Source organism: Cnephaeus nilssonii (genome assembly GCF_951640355.1).
Source record: "Cnephaeus nilssonii genome assembly, chromosome: 6".
Lineage (NCBI taxonomy): Eukaryota > Metazoa > Chordata > Mammalia > Chiroptera > Vespertilionidae > Cnephaeus > Cnephaeus nilssonii.
In genome coordinates this window covers 22,639,050-22,654,381 of record NC_137077.1, presented here as the reverse complement: position 1 = coordinate 22,654,381, position 15,332 = coordinate 22,639,050, and the positions used below count along the sequence as shown (strand labels likewise).

Sequence of the window (15,332 nt, the reverse complement as noted above, 5' to 3'; positions counted from 1 at the left end):
TTTAAATTTTTACTTATTTCTCAGAAATCATCAACCATTCGAATTAAAGACATTTTGGTAACCACTTCAATAAATAAATGTAAGTCACTAAATAAATGTAACTCAATGCAGGAAATTAATATCTATGCTCCACCGTTAGAGCACTTGGTCTTTACTATGGGATTTCAAATGTTTCATAAATATTGTCCCTCTTTTTTCTAATAAAACATTTAATTTCTATGACAGGCATTCAAATGGTGTCAAAATACTTCTGTGACTTTAAATTAATGAGGATGTTATTATTCATGTATGTCTGTACTCCTCACTAATTATGTTTTTTATTGCTCCAACAAATAAGATATTGACAAAGGTAGAGAATGTATTTTAAAATGTACTTTACCATGAGACACTTGTTTAAACCTCTAGGGAATTTAGAACCAGAACTTTAGATTCTGGAAGTGAGCCCAATGCTCAACCTCTACCCCGCCCAGTTTTCCTGTGAGGAAGCTCTGCATTACACGTACCTGTTATTCATACATACACTTAACTGAGAGCACAGACTCGAACGCCACCCACCTGCAGAGATGAACAACCAAAGAGTAACCTATGCAGAACTGAATTTGGCCAAGTCCGCCAAGAGACAGCAAAGGAAACCTAAGGGCACTCAAAGCTGCATTCCAGTGACTGAGCAGGAAATAACCTATGCAGAATTAACTCTTGAAAATGCTTCCCGGGATCTTCAAGGGAGGGACAATGAGGACCACTCCAAAGGTAACACATTCCATAGACACACAGTATAACTGTCCTAGTAGGTGCAGCTGTGGAGCAGAGATGTGGGGGAAAGTAGGGCATTAGCTCACATATTTTTCATTTGTGAGAATCAGCGCTTAAAGTTGGGATATGGTATTCTAAGATGAAAGCTGAGGACTGTAAGGTGTAGTCTTTGGCCACCAATTCATGGAGCATTGTATCTCCTAAAAATGCAATGGAATATTCTGAGAGGAGGATTACAGTGGTAGGTATGGGCTTGGTGTCCAAGTTTATGTATTTGATTCTCTGTATTTAAACTGTCTAAACAATTGTTGCTCTCTCTCCTTTCTCAGTGTTTCAATTTCTCTCCTTGCAGTTTCACCATCACCTCCAGAGAAGCTCATTGCTGGGACCTTAGGGGTCATCTGCCTTGTCCTGATGTCCGCTGTGGTGACGATAACTGTTATTCCCTGTAAATAAATTTTTGTAAGATTATACAGCACTTTTCACTTTAATGATTACCAGTGCCTCTAAACAGTTCATAATATTATAGAATAGAATTTTCATTTTAAAGCATACATTTAGAATAAATGTGGAATGGTTATTCTGAATTTAAAAAATGCATAAATAACATAATGTTTGTAAAGAGTATTTTACATATAGTCATATGTTTTGATTTCATCTCAAAGACATGCTTTAGGAGAATTAAAGACCTTATAAAGAAATATAAATTCTATTGAGATTGGTTAAACCATACTGTAAGAGATGGTGAAGTTTGGTTCTTTAGGCTTTTAAAATATTTTCCTCTAACTCTTTATTACTGTATTAATTTTTCTTGGTAAAATCTATTTTATTATAGATAATTCTCCCAAACAATACAACAACAAACTTCAAACTAAGAAACAAAAATTGTTATGATTTATTTAGATTAATTGATATTTTAAGAATTACTTTAATTTTTTTTAGCTACTGTAATACCGGAGAAGAACAATTATTCCCAAATAACAAGGATCCAGAAAGGTACATAATGATTTTCAAAGTTCTGATATTAGCAAAGTTTATATTTTGTCTCACTCTTAGGCTAGGCAACAATGATAATAGACTCTTTTGGGAGAACATAAATTATAAAATGAGCAATAAGTATTCATAAATAATTATTATAAGAGAGTGTTCCTTCTTTTGCAACATTATGAAGAAACATTAATTTTAAATTGCCACATCCATTGTTGCTGTTTGGCTTAAATTTCCTACTGCTATAATGTAATAAGAGACAAGTAATTTTACCATTCTTAAAAAGAAGTTTCATTCATCGACTTTTAGGACATGTATAGAGTGGATATTTTTGTTTGTGTGTTTGCATTATATGGGCACATAAATTAGGGGATATCTGGCTGACCTTTTTCTGTGAGTGTGTGTATGAGTGTGTTTTGTTTTATATGTGCCAGCCAGTGCGGATGCATAGGTTTATTATGTACCTATGTATTTATACTTACGTAAGTGTGTAAGTTAATTTTTATTTTTAAAACTTCAAATTGCTATTGGATAATAATTCATAATCTTTCTTTAGCATATCATTGTGATCATTGTCCACTGGAGTGGTTTACGTATTCCAACAATTGCTATTATATTAGCACTGAAAATAAAACATGGTATGAGAGTTTGCTGGCCTGTGCTTCTAAGAACTCTACTCTGCTTTACATAGATAATGAAGAAGAAATGGTAAGATGTTAAACATTTCATATACTTTATTAAAGGCTTATTTCAGTGAATAGTATATTTGTAGAATTCACATTTTTGTACATAGTTATAGTTATTTAAAGTCTGTATAAAATTCCACTGTTTGAGTTTATAATATTTTATATTATACTACTAATTACATTATATTATAATTATATTATATTTTTATACTACTAATCTCCCGGCTTGCTTTTTATAGAAAACTGTGCTTCTATAAGTGCTTGGTTTCTAAAATAAACTTTGCCATTTAATTTTACCTTATATCAAGGATACTAAACAAATAATTGAACAGATGGATTACAAGGGCAATGGAACCATATAATTATAAATCAGATCACAAAATAGAGTTTGCTCTCCTTAGCAGCCCTGCTCCTGTGTATTCTCTCATCATTTCTCCTCCCGTATCACTTACCCACTGTGCTGATTTTTAAGATTACAGAGTCTCTTTGCTTGTTTTTGAAACTCATAGAAATGAAATCGTACAGTAACATATTTTCTTCCTGTTTCTTTTGACTCCCATATAATATTGTTGCATTTCATCTATCTTGCATTTATCTGCAGTTTGTTAATTTTCACTGCTGAGTTATGTGAATGTGACATTTTAAAATCCATTCTCTCTGTTGTCGTTCACTGGGGATGTGAGTCTCAGGGCCTCCAGAATAAAGAGCCTTGCTGGGTCCGTTACTTTTAGACATCGGCTCCTTTTCGCTGGTCCCACCTCTGACTTGCCTACCTGGTTTCTCTGATTGCTTTTCAGTAGGTGTCCTGATGGATCACTCTCCTAGGCTTGCCTGCTGTTGCTGGGCAAGAGTCCCTCTGCAACACAGAGGAGGAATGGCTTCCTTGAGCCACGTCCTATTTCTAGGTTGGGTATTGGAAATACCCAAGTCACTTCCTTCGGTTAGGTGGGATATAAGATACCCTGTCACTCTGTTTCCTAATCCTGGAGTACCAAACCTTTTACTCTTTCTCATTCCACCTTTCAGAGCTCTCCTTTACTCATGTCTCTCATTAATTAGTTCCAGAATTTACAGTTCTAATTAGCAGGGAAATGAGTCTCTGACACTTGGACCAGTGGATTCCACCAACACAGAAACAGGTCAATTTGGGCTTTATCTGGTTAAAGAATGTTGTGAGACACAGAGAATCATTTTTCCTTCCTCCCTCCCTTCCTCCCTTCCTTCCTTCCTTCCTTCCTTCCTTCCTTCCTTCCTTCCTTCCTTCCTTCCTTCCTTCCTTCCTTCCTTCTTCCTTCCTTTCTTTTTCTTTCTTTTGCTTTCATGTCATTTATTTCTTAATTACATTCCCTTCTTAAAAAAACCTGATATCTGAGGAATAGTAGAAAATAACATTGATTTAGTCATGGTATCAAATATTCTAAGTATTTGGAAACTTATTTAAAGCTTTGTTATGTTAGTTTTGTCAATGTGGGTAACTACTAAATTACATGAATCAGAATTTTCCTTATTAAATTAAGAAGAATGAGACCTTTAAACATAAATATTTGGGTTAATTTTAAATCAAATGTACAAACATTGCTGAAAGTTTTTGAAAATATGAAAAGTGATTTTAATATATATTTTTATTTTTATTTTTAAATTTAATAAATCTTTATTGTTCAGATTATTACAATTGTTCCTATTTTTTCCCCCATAACTCCTCTCCACCCGGTTCCCACCCCATGTTTTTACAGCCTCCCCCCTCCCCCCCCGCCACTGTCCTCATCCATAGGTGTACGATTTTTGTCCAGTCTCTTCCTGCACCCCCTACACCACTTTCCCCCCGAGAATTGTTAGTCCACTCCCTTTCTATACCCCTGATTCTATTATATTCACCAGTTTATTCTGTTCATCAGATTTTTTATTCACTTGATTTTTAGATTCACTTGTTGATAGATATGTATTTGTTATTCATAATTTTTACCTTTACCTTTTTCTTCTTCTTCCTGTTCTTAAAGAATACCTTTCAGCATCTCATATAATACTGGTTTGGTGGTGATGAACTCTTTTAGCTTTTTCTTATCTGTGAAGCTCTTTATCTGCCCTTCAATTCTGAATGATAGCTTTGCTGGGTAGAATGATTTTGGTTGTAGGTTCTTTCTATTCATCACTTTGAATATTTCTTGCCACTCCCGTCTGGCCTGCATAGTTTCTGTTGAGAAATCAGCTAACAGTCTTATGGGTGCTCCCTTGTAGGTAGCTAACTGTTTTTCTCTTGCTGCTTTTAATATTCTCTCTTTGTCTTTTGCTCTTGGCATTTTAATTATGATGTGTCTTGGTGTGGTCCTCTTTGGATTCCTTTTGTTTGGGGTTCTCTGCGCTTTCTGGACTTGTAAGTCTATTTATTTCACCAGGTGGGGGAAGTTTTCTGTCATTATTTCTTCAAATAGATTTTCAATACCTTGCTCCCTCTCTTCTTCTGGCACCCCCATAATTCAGATGTTGGTACGCTTGAAGTTGTCCCAGAGGCTCCTTACACTATCTTCATATTCTTGGATTCTTTTTTCTTTTTGCTTTTCCAGTTAAGTGTTTTTTGCTTCTTTATATTTCAAATCTTTGACTTGATTCTTGCGATCCTCTAGTCTGCTGTTAGATCTCTGTATAATATTTTTTATTTCAGTCAGTGTATGCTTAATTTCTAGTTGGTCCTTTTTCATATCTTCGAGGGTCTCCCTAAATTTATCGGCCTTTTCTAGAAGATTCTTGAAAAACCTTATAACCGTGGTTTTGAACTCTATATCCAGTCGTTTGCTTTCCTCCATTTCTTTCATTTGTGACCTGTTTCTTTGTCTCCACATTTTTGCTGCTTCTTTGAGTTGATAGAGTGGCTTTGTGTGCTAGGTGTCCTATAGGGCCCAGGGGCTCAGCATCCCCAGTTACTCGAGGTGGACACTCTTGGTGCACTCTTTGTGGGCTCTGTGCACAGTCTTGTTGTAGTTAAGCCTTGATTGTTGTTGGTATCACTGGGAGGAATTGACCTCCAGGCCAATTGGCTATGAGGATCAGCTGTGTCTACGCTGGGAGAAGTTCTGTGCTGGAGACACCCTTATGAGATATGACTTGCAAAAGCCTCTGTGCTCAGCTTGGATGGGGCGGAGTCTCAGGGCGGGGCAGACTGCATTGGTTTCCTGTCAGCCCTGCCCAAAGAGGCCCCTGGGTCTCAGTGTCCCATGGTAATCACTGCAAGCACCTCTGAGAGAAAGCCGCCCTCGAGTTTTGCCCACTGCCAGACAGTCCAGCTTCTCCCTAGTGAGTCTCGGTCCCCAGAGTATCACTTGGAATTGGAATTCAGTGCAGTCGGGAGCTTTTGTCTCCCTCCTGCTTGAGAAAGCCATCAGCGTACTCAGTTATCAGTCCTCTCTGCACACGCGTGTCTCCATACCTCTGCCTTCTGCAGCTGAGTATCAGTGTGCTTTTCTCTTTTCTTCTAGTTGTAGAATTTCCACTCAGCTAGCTTTCCTGTAGTTCTGGATGATGTCCGTTTTGTCTTTTAGTTGTAGTTTTGAAATTGTTGTGTGAGGCAGCAGTTTAGGTGTTTACCTATGCTGCCATCTTGGTTTCTCCCCAGCACCTCAATTCGATTTTAATATATCTTTAATAAAAAGTCTTCATATATCTTTAGTGTCAGATTAGGATCCAACAATCTTATTTTGTTCTCAAAATGAAGGATCTTTTGAGAGAATACACTACTTGCTTTAAAAAAAATAATCTTTCATGGTTATTATTTAAATAAAAATTCTTTTTTTTTAAAATATATTTTATTGATTTTTCACAGAGAGGAAGGGAGAGGGATAGAGAGCTAGAAACATCGATGAGAGAGAGACATCGACCAGCTGCCTCCTGCACACCCCCCACCGGGGGATGTGCCCGCAACCAATGTACATGCCCTTGACCGGAATCGAACCCGGGACCTTCCAGTCCGCAGACCGACGCTCTATCCACTGAACCAAACCGGTTTCGGCTAAATAAAAATTCTTTATTTTGGTGTAGGAATTTCTGAGTTCCAGATTACCACCATCATGGATTGGAGTTTTTCGTAACAGCAGTGATCATCCTTGGATGTTGAAAAATGGTTCAACTTTCAAACTAAAGTAAGTTGTTTTTGAAATGCTATATAAAAGGAGAATTCAAAAACAAAAGAAAAATTCTGAAGAGTATATTTATATTTTTTTAAGTTGAATTATAAACATGAAGAATGATATTCAAAGTTAATGAAATGTTGATATAAATATTAAAGAATGACTATCTAATTTTCCTAATAACCAACTCTTAATAGTATTCTATGAAAAATATCATTACCCTTCAAAATATTCTCTGATTTCAGTTACATGGAAAATGCTATTTATTGTTTCATGGATTGGCCCCACACAATAATAACAAAATAATGCATTTTTCTCCATTACAGAATAGCAGACTTACCATCTGATAAAGGTAACTGTGCTCTGCTAAACCTATATGGCCTCACATCATGGAGTTGTGAAGCTTCAAAAATATATAGCTGTAAGCACAAGCCTTAGAGTTAAAACACCTGAGTTTGGATTCTGTTGAGTAACTTTATTTTCATGTAATGGAAATAATATTATGGTTGCATATGTCTTCAAATGAATTATATCACTTGTTCTAATAATGAAATAATTTTCTATAACAATTTTTGGACAATAACATACACACCCCAAAGTTCAGATATTCATTGCTTTTAGTGTCTGACGTGTTTTGGCTCAATGTTATATTTGTGGTATTCAACATTTTCTAAAAAGATCTTATGTTGTGTGAGTCACATTATATGTGTTACCAAGAATAGGCCAACCCACAGAGGCAGAAAGTAGGTTAGTGGTTGCCAAAGGTTGAAGGGAGGTAGGAATAACAAACAATGCTAACTGGTGCACTGTTACTTTTGGGTGCTGGGTACTTTCTAAATTTTGTTAGTAGTGATGGTTGCAAGCTCTGTTGAATATATTAAAAATCACTGACATATATACTCTACATGGATGATTTTTTTTGCTTTGTAAATAAACCTCAATGCAGCTGTTAAAAAACTTGAGGTTATGTTAGGGACTGCATTTAAACTTTAAATAATTTATAAAGATGTCATTTTACAATATTGATTCTTTCAATCAATATCATGCTTTATCCCTCCATGTATTAAACTTTCTTTAATTTTTCTACTATGTTTAAAAATTTTCTATATTGAAGTCAAAGAAATATGATTCTTCTATAGTTATGATTTTATAAATGGTATACTTATTTAAAAATTTCTTTAGTAATTTTTGCTGCTTTAAACATAAATGCAGTTGAGATTTGCTATTGATTTTTGTATTAATCCTATCATTTCAAATATATGTTCTTCTGTATCCTACCTAATAAAAGAGTAATATACAAATTGACCCTAACTCTGCCACACCCACAAGCCATGCCCACAATCCACGCCCACCAGCCAATCAGGAGCAAATATGCAAATAAACCCAACCAAGATGGCTACAGCCACAGAGAGCAGGAGGGAGGCTTGGGTTTCCCTGGTAACAAAGGAAGCCAAGCTTTCTGCCTGCAGTTGCCAGCCTAAGCCTCCACTCAAGGCTACAAAGTTTCACCTAGGTGCCCGTCAGCAGATGACTGGATCAGAAAACTGTGGTACATCTACACAATGGAATACTATGCTGCCATAAAAAAGAAGGAATTCTCATCATTTGCAGCAACCTGGATGGAATTGGAGAATATTATACTAAGTGAAATAAGCCAGTCAATGAAAGAAAAATACCACATGATCTCACTCATTTATGGATAATAAAGAACATTATAAACTGATGAACAAAAAGATAGATACAGAGACAGTAAAGCAACAAACAGACTTTCAAATTACAGGGGGAAAGTTAGGGAGAGGTGGGGGAGATAAGAAATCAAACGAAGGACTTGTATGCATGCATATAAGCATAAACAATGGACACAAAACTCTGGGGGGTGAGGGCATGTATGGGTGTGGGGTGGGGGGGTAATGGTAAGATATGTACACATATAATACCTCAATAAAAATAAATAAATAAAAAAAATATATAAAAAAAATAAAAAAAATAAAAAAAGGCTACAAAGTTTCAATTATAGAAGGTAAACAAATCCAAACAGAAATGGTGGCAGCCATGGAGCTGGAAAGAGCAGGAGGCAAGGGTTGCCCCCAGCAATGATGCAAGCAAAGCTTCTGCAGCCCTGGCTGGCCTAGACCTCCACTCCAGGCTACAAAGATTCAATTATAGAAGATACACAAACCCCAAAAGAAATGGCTGCCGGCCATGGAGTGAGCAGATACCAGGGCCTCTGCTTGGGTCGCCAGGGGGCATGGCCGGCCTACAAACCACCACAGGCCCTTCACCCAGGCCGCCCCACACCCCAAGGGAACCCCCACCCTGATCCGGGATACCCTTCAGGGCAAAACAGCTGGCCCCCACCCATGCACCAGGCCTCTATCCTATCTAATAAAAGACTAATATGCAGATTGACCATCACTCCAACACACAAGATGGCTGCCCCCATGTGGTCAAAGATCCTGCCCCCAGGTGGACACAAGATGGCCACCACAAGATGGGCCAGCAGGGGAGGAAAGTTGGGAGGGACCAGGCCTGCAAGGGAGGGCAGTTGGGGGCAATCAAGCCTGCAGGGAAGGGCAGTTAGGGGTGACCAGGCCTGCAGAGGAGGGAAGTTGGGGGTGACCAGGCCTGCAGGGAAGGGCAGTTGTGGGGGACCAGGCCTAAAGGGGAGCACAGTTAGGGACAAACACACTGGCAGGGGAGCAGTTAGGCATCAATCAGGCTGGCAGGGGAATGGTTAGGGGGTGATCAAGCTGGCAGACAGAAGCAGTTAGGGGCAATCAGGAAGGCAGGGAGGCGAGCACTTGGGAGCCAGCAGTCCTGGATTGTGAGAGGGATGTCCGACTGCCTGTTTAGGCTCAATCCTACCAGGATCGGGCCTAAACGGGCAGTTGGACATCCCCCGAGGGGTCCCAGATTGGAGAGGGTGCAGGCTGGCCTGAGGGACATCCCCCATACCCCCCTTGCACAAATTTCGTGCACCGGGCCTCTAGTAGTATATATGAACAGTTATTTTATTTCTTTTTCCCTGGTGAAATTATTTTCTTTTCTTGACTTATTTTCATAGGCTATAGTTTTATTTCCAATGTTGAATAGTAAGGATAGTAAAAGTGCTGTATGTATCCTCTATTTTGGGGGAACATATTTAAATATTTCATCCTTAAGTATGAGATTTGTTTTAAAGTTTTTTCATCAGACCTTTCTCATATAAAAGCAATTCCATAATATTGCTATTATTCTAATGTATTTTTATGATGTTACATTTTTATTATTTTTGCATCAGTTGAAATGATAAATGTTTTCTCTGTATAGTGTTTATGAAGTAAACTACCTTTATTTCTTTTAAATGTTAAACCAACCTTGCCTTTCTGAAATAAAACCACAGTGGTTATTTCGTATTGTCCTTCAAAATTCAGTGCATATATTACACTTAGATTAAGTTGTTTTTCTTTCATCCAGGTTCACAAAGAGTTGAGAATGAGTTTTTATTTGTTATGTACTTGACAGGTTTGTATATCAAGGCTATATTAAAAGCATTCCTTTTTTTTTCTTATTTCCCGGAAACCTTTGTATAAGAGTACTGTTATATTTTTAATGTTATTTTTCATTACTGATGCTGAAACCAAAAATGTGGGTGTTTGAGTTCCATTTTGAGTCTCATGAAAATCGAAGAATGGAGTTGCAGACAAAAAGGATTAATGGAACCAAAGTTTATTGGGAGAAGCCAGTCCTGGAAAAGGTGCAGCCAGGGTTCCAGGGGTAGGCCCATCTCCAGAGCTCCCTCTCCATGTTACAGTCGGGAGTAGTTTAGTATCCAAGCTAATTAAACGCTGTTAGTCCATGTGTGGAGGCCCATATGACCGTAACCCATGTGGTCGGAGGGGATGTGCTCCCCAGCAACAGGAGCGTCAGGTATCCATTGTGCGCTAAGCTGGGGCAAAGGGAAGGGAGCCTGCGTTTGTTTGTTTGTTTGTTTGTTTTGTATATATGCTTGCTTCACTGCCTTGTGATTGGGTATCTCTGCACGCTGTCTGTCTTAGTAATATCCATCCATTTTAAAGTTCATGCTTCTGGCTCGCACCCTTCCTTCCCACTCCAGTTGGGGTCTCTTAGTAACTCTGCCTAGCTGGGTTCCTGGTTTCACTTCCTCCTCCCATGGTCCTGCCCCATCTACCTAACATTTTTCTGTCTCAATGCCAGTGGAACTTGAAGAATGCTTTTGTAGGAAAGTTCATAAAATGAACTCAATTCTTATACTACATGCTAGATATACTGAGGTTTCCATTTGTTGCACTGCATTTTCATATTTTTTAAAATTTAATGTAGACATTAAAATGTACTCATAATGTGGCTTTATTATCTACTTAGTATCTATAAATAGGATAAGGCTATTCCCCTGTTTACTCTAGATACGCAAGATTTGGGTTTTGTTAGTTTTTTCCAGATCTTATCAATTTTATCATTTTCAATGAGAATAACTCTGACCTTGTTGATTCTCTCTACTCTTGTTTTTTCTTTTTCTTGATTTTAAATTTTTTGTGTGTTTTGCTATCTTCATTTGGATTTAATTATAGTTTTTCCATTTTTAGTTTCTTGAGATGCATGCTTCAATTTCTTTCAAAAAAAACAAAACCCTTTTATTTTTTATTGTTGACACTAGTACAGATGTTCCATTTTCCCCACCTTTGCCCACCTCCACCTAGGCCTCGCCCTCTCTCCCCTTCCCTCTGGCTATCACCACGCCGCTGCCTGTGTCTGTGAGTTGTGTCTGTATGTTCTTTGGCTAATCCCTTCACCTTCTTTCATCCAGCCCTTCCAGGTGCCCTTTCTTCTTACAGCTGTCCATCTGTTCCATGTATTCGTGCCTCCTGGCTTCTATTTTGTTTGTCAGTTTATTTTGTTAATTAGATTTCACATGTAAGTGAGAGTACATGGTATATGTCTTTCACTGACTGGCTTATTTCAATTAGCATAATACTCTCCAGGTCAATCATGCTATAGTAAAAGGTAAGAGTTACATCTTCTTTATGGTCATGTAGTATTCCATTTTGTAAATGTACCACTTTTTCTTCTCTTTCATAAGATATATATTTAAGACAATCAATATTCACAAGACAAACTATTTTTGTCATATATTCTTTGTAATTCATGTAAAAATTGTGATCATTCATTGTGATCACTTCTTTGGCCCATATGTTATTTAGAAATGTATTACTGAATTTAAAACCATATAATAATTTTTAAGTTTGGGGTTATTGACTTTTATTTTTGGTAACCTGTTAGAAAATTTTCTGCAAAGCTGTAAATGTCCCTCATCTCTATTGAAGTGTGGCTAGTGTGACAGAGAAACCTATCTTAAAATTTTATTTATTTTCAATTAAAATTTAAATCTGAATACCCACATTTTATGGCCCACTTGTCAAACTTGATGAGTGGTTACTGCAGTTAAACCACAGTTCTATATATTTTATATTAACATTCTTGGAAATGTAAGTATACATTTTTAAATATTTTCATGTAAACTTAAATATATGAGTATTCTATAACACTATATTTTGTGTGTGTGTGTGGGGGGGGTGTCTATGTGTGTAGTTAATTGTTTAAAACTTTTTATAGTAGCTCGGCCAGCATGGTTCAGTGGTTGAGCATCAACCCATGAACCAGGAGGTCACGGTTCGATTCCCAGTCAGGAGGCATCTGTCATCATTGATGTTTCTATCTATCTCTCCCTCTGCCTTCCTCTCTGAAATCAATAAAAATATATTTTAAAAGAATTAACAATTCTCCTCAAACTCTTTCAAAAAATGAAAGAGGAGTGAACACTCCCAAACTTATTTCATGATGCCAGCATTATTCTGAAACCAAAACCATAAAAAGGCATTACTAGAAAAGAAAACTATAGGCCAATATCCCTGAAAAATATAGAAGCAAAAATTCTCAATAAAATACAATCTCAATTTACCAGTGCATTAAAAGAATTATTCACCGTGATCAAATGGGATTTAGATCTGGGATACAAGGATGTTTAACACATCCAAATCAATCAATGTGATACATCATATTAATAAAATGAAAGAAAAAACTATATGATTGTCACAATAAATGCAGAAAAAGCATTTGACAAAGTTCAATATTTAGCATGCTAAAATTCAAAAAATGATAGAAGAAATATATGTCAACAAAATCAGTAGCATCTCTATATAGTAACAACAAAACTTCTGACAAAGAAATAAAGAATTGCTGCCATTTACAATACCATCAAGAACAATAGAATATATGAATGGATAAAAAAACAGTGGGAAATTTACACAATGGAATACTATGTGGCTGTAAAAAAGAAGGAGCACTCACTGTTTGCGACAGCATAGATGGACCTGGGGATTATTATGCTAGGTGAAATAAGCTAGTTAGAGAAAGACAAATGTCACATGATCTCACTTATGTGTGGAGGAATCTAATGAACAAAATAAACTGGCAAAAAAAATAGGTCCCAAGGCATGGATGCATAGAATAGAATGACAGGTCCCAGAGGGGAGGAGAAAAGGGGACCAGAAGAGATTAACCAAAAAACATATATGTATATATGCATTGCCCATGGACACAGACAATAGTGTAAGGAAGGCCTGGGATGGGGAGGAGGCTGGGTGAAAGGGGGAAAATCAGAGAGAAAATGAGCGACAACTGTAATACTGTCAATACTATCTAATAAAAAAGTAATATGCAAATTGACCATCACTCCAACACACAAGATGGCTGCCCCCATGTGGTCAAAGATGGCTGACCCCATGTGGACACAAGATGGCCACCACAAGATGGCCAGCAGGGGAGGGCAGTTGGGAGGGACCAGGCCTGCAGGGGAGGGCAGTTAGGGGCAATCAGGCTGGCAGGGGAGCAGTTAGGCATCAATCAGGCTGTCAGGGGAGCGGTTAGGGGGTGATCAGGCTGGCAGGCAGAAGTGGTTAGGGGCAATCAGGAAGGCAGGCAGGTGAGCAGTTGGGAGCCAGCAGTCCTGGATTATGAGAGGGATCCCAGATTGGAGAGGGTGCAGGCTGGGCTGAGGGACACACCCCTTGTGCATGAATTTCATGCACTGGGCCTCTAGTAATAAATAAAAAATGTATATATACTTAGGAATATGTTTAACTAAGGAGGTGAAAGTACTCTATGCAGAAAGCTACAAGATATTAAAAGGAATTGAAGACACAAATAAATGGAAAGATATTCCATATTTATGTATTGGAAGAATTAATATTGCTAAATTGTCAATACTACCAAAAACCATCTATAGATTCAAAGCAGTCTCTATCAAGATTCCAATGGTAGAAAAATAAACACTCCTACTTATATACAACCACAAAAGACCTTGAGTAGTAAAAGAAATCTGAGAAAAAAGAACAAAGCAGAAGATATCACACTTCCTGATTTCAAGCTTACTATAAAGCCATAGTTATCAAATACTGTCTGATCTCATAAGTATTATATAAAAACAACAACAAAATATTCATAGAAAAAGAGGTCAAATTTGTGGTTGCCAAAGGTGGGAGGTTGAAGGAGAGAGGTACTAAAGGAAGATTCTCAAAAGGCACAAAGTTCAGATATTAGGCAAATAAGTAAGAGAGATGTAATGTACAACATGACTATAGCTAACACTGCTGTAAGTGATGCAGTAATTTCCGTGTCTGCTGGGGATACATTCAAGACTCTCAGTGGATGTCTGTAACCACGAATAGTACTGAACACAAAATATACTATATTTTTTCTTATATGTATACAAGAGGCCCAGTGCATGAAATTCATGCACGGGGAGGGGTGGGGGGAGGATGTTGTCCCTCAGCCCAGCCTGCACCCTCTCCAATCTGGGACCCCTCAAGGGATGTTCGACTACCCATTTAGGCCCGATCCCTGTGGTAGTCAGCCAGCCCTCTCACAATGCAGGACTGTTGGCTCCCAACTGCTCGCCTGCTTGATTGCCCCTAACTGCTTCAGCCTGCCAGCCTGATCACCCACTAACCACTCTCTGCCAGCCTGATAGATGCCTAACTGATCCCCTGCCAACCCAATTGCCCCTAACTTCCTTCCCCTGCTGGCCCGGTAACCCCTAACTTCCCTCCCTTGCCAGCCTGGTCACCGCTAACTGCCCTTTCTTGCCAGCCCGATTGCCCCTAACTGTCCTCCCCTACAGGCCTGGTTGCCCCAACTGCCCTCCCCTGCTGGCCTGATCACCCTTAACTGACCTCCCTTGCCAGCCTGGTCCCTCCCAACTGCCCTCCCCTGATGGCCTGATCGCCCACAATTGCCCTTCCTTGCCATCTTGTGACCACATGGGGGTGGCCATCTTTGACCACATGGGGGTGGCCACCTTGTGTGTTGGAGTGATGGCCAATTTGCATATTACCTCTTTATTATATAGGATACCTACGATAAAGTTTAGTGTGTAAATTAGGCACAGTGAGAAATGAACAATAATAACTAATAATAAAAGACAACAATGATAACAGTACATTGTAATATAAGTTTTGTGAAAATTGTTTCTTTCTCTCTCTAAATATCTTACCATTCTAGAGGCCCAATGCACAAAATTCGTGCAAGGGGCTCGGCCCTCGCAGCCTGGGCTTCCTTGGCCCTTGCAGCCCTGGCTTCATCTGGACGGTCGTTCTGCTGTTTGGTCTAATTAGCATATTAGCTCTTTATTATATAAGATTGCAGTCACCTTCCTTTTTCTGGTGATGATGTGAGGTGATAAAATGCCCACGTGATAACATAAAATGAGGTGAATGATGTAGATAGTGTG

The 15,332-nt window shown here is 38.3% G+C and overlaps 1 protein-coding gene across 1 annotated transcript in view; it reads left to right on the top strand.

Annotated features, from left to right (window-relative positions):
- Nucleotides 1-563: 563 nt before the first annotated feature.
- The window catches only part of LOC307102066 (uncharacterized protein), a gene marked incomplete at both ends in the record, with an annotated part of 49,673 nt that continues 34,904 nt past the window's right edge, over nt 564-15,332 (top strand). Inside the window, 5 exons of the mRNA XM_079775520.1 lie at nt 564-750; nt 1,106-1,201; nt 1,696-1,749; nt 2,297-2,448; nt 6,456-6,556. Coding sequence (XP_079631646.1) covers nt 564-750; nt 1,106-1,201; nt 1,696-1,749; nt 2,297-2,448; nt 6,456-6,556 — 590 coding nt within the window. The remainder of the gene's footprint in view (nt 751-1,105; nt 1,202-1,695; nt 1,750-2,296; nt 2,449-6,455; nt 6,557-15,332) is intronic.